The 3672-nt window shown below is 53.3% G+C and overlaps 1 protein-coding gene across 1 annotated transcript; it reads right to left on the reverse strand.

The window, feature by feature from the left end:
• Nucleotides 1-1707: 1707 nt before the first annotated feature.
• Nucleotides 1708-3073, reverse strand: LOC128845756 (mediator of RNA polymerase II transcription subunit 15-like). Its single transcript, XM_054044745.1, has 2 exons — nt 2817-3073; nt 1708-2268 (listed from the first exon to the last, which is right to left on the reverse strand). Exons 1-2 carry the CDS (start codon nt 2890-2892, stop codon nt 1766-1768), a joined length of 579 nt encoding a protein of 192 aa, XP_053900720.1. The 5' UTR covers nt 2893-3073; the 3' UTR covers nt 1708-1765.
• Nucleotides 3074-3672: the final 599 nt, after the last annotated feature.

Here is a 3672-nt window from a genome sequence, read left to right on the forward strand (position 1 = left end):
ATCAACGGCCTGCTAAGCCCAGGGTTTCCAGTTTAATCTTTGGGGGGACCATTCTGTGTGACAGTTGTTTGTGTTTCTCCCTGTTCCTGTACCTGTACACCATGTCGTCACTCGGCCCTCCCTCCCTCCCTCCCTCCCTCCCGCCCTCCTTCTCCTGGTCCATCAGATACTACTTTCGCGCCTTTTTTCTGACCAGGCGCCATAGCTAGCACTGGGATCATGGAGCCCGCTCAGATCACCGCGGCAATTATGAGCACTATGAACACCACGCGCATTGTCCTGGAGTATATGCAGAGCCAGAACATGCCAAGGCGAAACCCGGACCAGGCGAGGAGGCGATTGCAGCACGGCGACGAGAGTGATGAGGAAATTGACATGGCCATAGACCTCTCACAAGGCACAGGCCCCAGCAATGTGGAAATCATGGTGTCACTGGGGCAGGTTGATACCGTGGAACGCCGATTCTGGGCCCGGGAAACAAGCACAGACTGGTGGGATCGCATCGTGCTGCAGGTATGGGACGATTCCCAGTGGCTGCGAAACTTTCGCATGCGTAAGGCCACTTTCATGGAACTTTGTGACTTGCTTTCCCCTGCCCTGAAGCGCCAGAATACCAAGATGAGAGCAGCCCTCACAGTTGAGAAGCGAGTGGCGATAGCCCTGTGGAAGCTTGCAACGCCAGACAGCTACCGGTCAGTCGGGAATCAATTTGGAGTGGGCAAATCTACGGTGGGGGCTGCTGTGATCCAATTTGCCAGGGCAATGAAAGACCTGGTGATAGCAAGGGTAGTGACTCTGGGCAACGTGCAGTCAATAGTGGATGGTTTTGCTGAAATGGGATTCCCAAACTGTGGCGGGGCCATAGACGGAACCCATATCCCTATCTTGTCACCGGAGCACCAAGCCACCGACTACGTAAACCGCAAGGGGTACTTTTCAATGCTGCTGCAAGCCCTGGTGGATCACAAGGGACGTTTCACCAACATCAACGTGGGATGGCCGGGAAAGGTACATGATGCTCGCGTCTTCAGGAACTCTGCTCTGTTTCGAAAGCTGGAGGAAGGGACTTTCTTCCCGGACCAGAAAGTGACCATTGGGGATGTTGAAATGCCTATCTTGATCCTTGGGGACCCAGCCTACCCCTTAATGCCATGGCTCATGAAGCCGTACACAGGCAGCCTGGACAGGAGTCAGGACCTGTTCAACTACAGGCTGAGCAAGTGCCGAATGGTGGTGGAATGTGCATTTGGACGTTTAAAAGCGCGCTGGCGCAGCTTACTGACTCGCTCAGACCTCAGCGAAAAGAATATCCCTATTGTTATTGCTGCTTGCTGTGCGCTCCACAATATCTGTGAGAGTAAGGGGGAGACCTTTATGGCGGGGTGGGAGGTTGAGGCAACTCGCCTGGCCGCTGATTACGCGCAGCCAGACACCAGGGCGGTTAGAGGAGCACAGCAGGGCGCGGTGCGCATCAGAGAAGCTTTGAAAACGAGTTTTGTGACTGGCCAGGCTACTGTGTGAAACTTCTGTTTGTTTCTCCTTGATGAACCCTCCAACCCCCCCCCCCCCGACCCGGTTCACTCTACTTCCCTGTAAACCAACCACCCCACCCCACCCTCCCCCTTGCAGAGGCAATAAAGTCATTGTTTTTTCACATTCATGCATTCTTTATTAGTTCCTTACAGAGGTAGGGGGATAATTGCCAAGGTAGCCTGGGATGGGTGGGGGAGGAGGGATGGAAAAGGACACACTGCATTTTAAAACTTTAACTCTTATTGAAGGCCAGCCTTCTGATGCTTGGGCGATCATCTGGGGTGGAGTGACTGGGTGGACGGAGGCCCCCCCACCGTGTTCTTGGGCGTCTGGGTGAGGAGGCTATGGAACTTGGGGAGGAGGGCTGTTGGTTACACAGGGGCTGTAGCGGCGGTCTCTGCTCCTGCTGCCTTTCCTGCAACTCAACCATACGCTCGAGCATATCACTTTGATGCTCCAGCAGACGGAGCATTGCCTCTTGCCGTCTGTCTGCAAGCTGACGCCACCTATCATCTTCAGCCCGCCACTTGCTCTGTTCTTCCCGCGATTCAGCCCGCCACCTCTCCTCTCGTTCATATTGGGCTTTTCTCATCTCCGTCATTGACTGCCTCCACGCATTCTGCTGTGCTCTATCAGCCTGGGCGGACATCTGCAGCTCCGTGAACATCTCGTCCCTCGTCTTACGTTTTCTCTTTCTAATGTTCACGAGCCTCTGCGAAGGAGAAACATTTGCAGCTGGTGGAGGAGAAGGGAGAGGTGGTTAAAAAAGACACATTTTAGGGAACAATGGGTACACTCTTTCATTACAAGGTCGCATATTTCGGCTTGCAGGCAGCCATCGTAGGCCACAGTGTTTTGGCTTTTTTAACCTTCTTAACATGCGGGAAAGGTTGCAAACAGCAGCGCATTTCCCATATCAAGGATGAATTGGGTTGTCCATTTAAAATGGGGTTTCAATGTAAAAGGAGGGGGCTGCGGTTTCCCGGTTAACATGCGGCACAAACACAAGTAAACCACCCCCCCACACACACACACACACGATTCTCTGGGATGATCACTTCACCCCTCCCCCCCACCGCGTGGTTAACAGCGGGGAACATTTCTGGTCAGAAGAGCAGGAACGGGCGCCTCTGAATGTCCCCCTTAATAAAATCACCCCATTTCAACCAGGAGAGCTTTCTGGAGATGTCCCTGGAGGATTTCCGCTCCATCCCCATTCACGTTAACAGACTTGCTTGCTTTTTTTTTGTAATGTTTACAAATATTTACAAAGTTACACTCACCAGAGGTCTCCTGTGTGCCCTGAGGGTCTTGGGTGAGTTCGGGGGTTACTGGTTCCAGGTCCAGGGTCACAAACATATCCTGGCTGTTGGGGAAACCGGTTTCTCCGCTTCCTTGCTGCTGTGAGCTACCTACAGTACCTCCATCATCATCTTCCTCGTTCCCCGAACCGTCTTCCCTGTGTGTTTCTCCAGTGAGAGAGTCATAGCACACGGTTGGGGTAGTGGTGGCTGCACCCCCTAGGATCGCATGCAGCTCCGCGTAGTAGCGGCAAGTTTGCGGCTCTGCCCCGGACCTTCCGTTTGCTTTTCTGGCTTTGTGGTAGGCTTGCCGTAGCTCCTTAATTTTCACGCGGCACTGCTGTGTGTCCCTGTTATGGCCTCGGTCCTTCATGGCCTTGGAGATCTTTTCTAATACTTTTCCATTTCTTTTACTGCTACGGAGTTCAGCTATCACTGCTTCATCTCCCCATATGGCGAGCAGATCTCGTACCTCCCGTTCGGTCCATGCTGGAGCTCTTTTGCGATCCTGGGAGGACTCCATGACGGTTACCTGTGCTGATGAGCTCTGCGTGGTCACCTGTGCTCTCCACGCTGGGCATACAGGAAATGAAATTCAAACCTTCGCGGGTCTTTTCCTGTCTACCTGGTCAGTGCATCTGAGTTGACAGCGCTGTCCAGAGCGGTCACAATGAAGCACTGTGGGATAGCTCCCGGAGGCCAATAACATCGAATTCCGTCCACACTACCCCAATTCCGACCCGCAAAGGCCGGTTTTATCGCTAATCCCCTCGTCGGAGGTGGTGTAAAGAAACCGGTTTAAAGGGCCCTTTAATTCGAAAGAAAGGGCCTCGTTGTG

Source organism: Malaclemys terrapin, chromosome 11, assembly GCF_027887155.1.
Source record: "Malaclemys terrapin pileata isolate rMalTer1 chromosome 11, rMalTer1.hap1, whole genome shotgun sequence".
NCBI classification, from domain to species: domain Eukaryota; kingdom Metazoa; phylum Chordata; order Testudines; family Emydidae; genus Malaclemys; species Malaclemys terrapin.

Excerpts from the sequence above, each read along its gene's own strand:
- LOC128845756 (XM_054044745.1), bottom strand. The coding sequence starts at position 2,892 with ATGTTTGTGACCCTGGACCTGGAACCAGTAACCCCCGAACTCACCCAA. Across the intron at positions 2,269-2,816 it reads GGGCACACAGGAGACCTCTG|CTGCAAATGTTTCTCCTTCG; the intron begins GTGAGTGTAACT and ends CTCCTCCACCAG.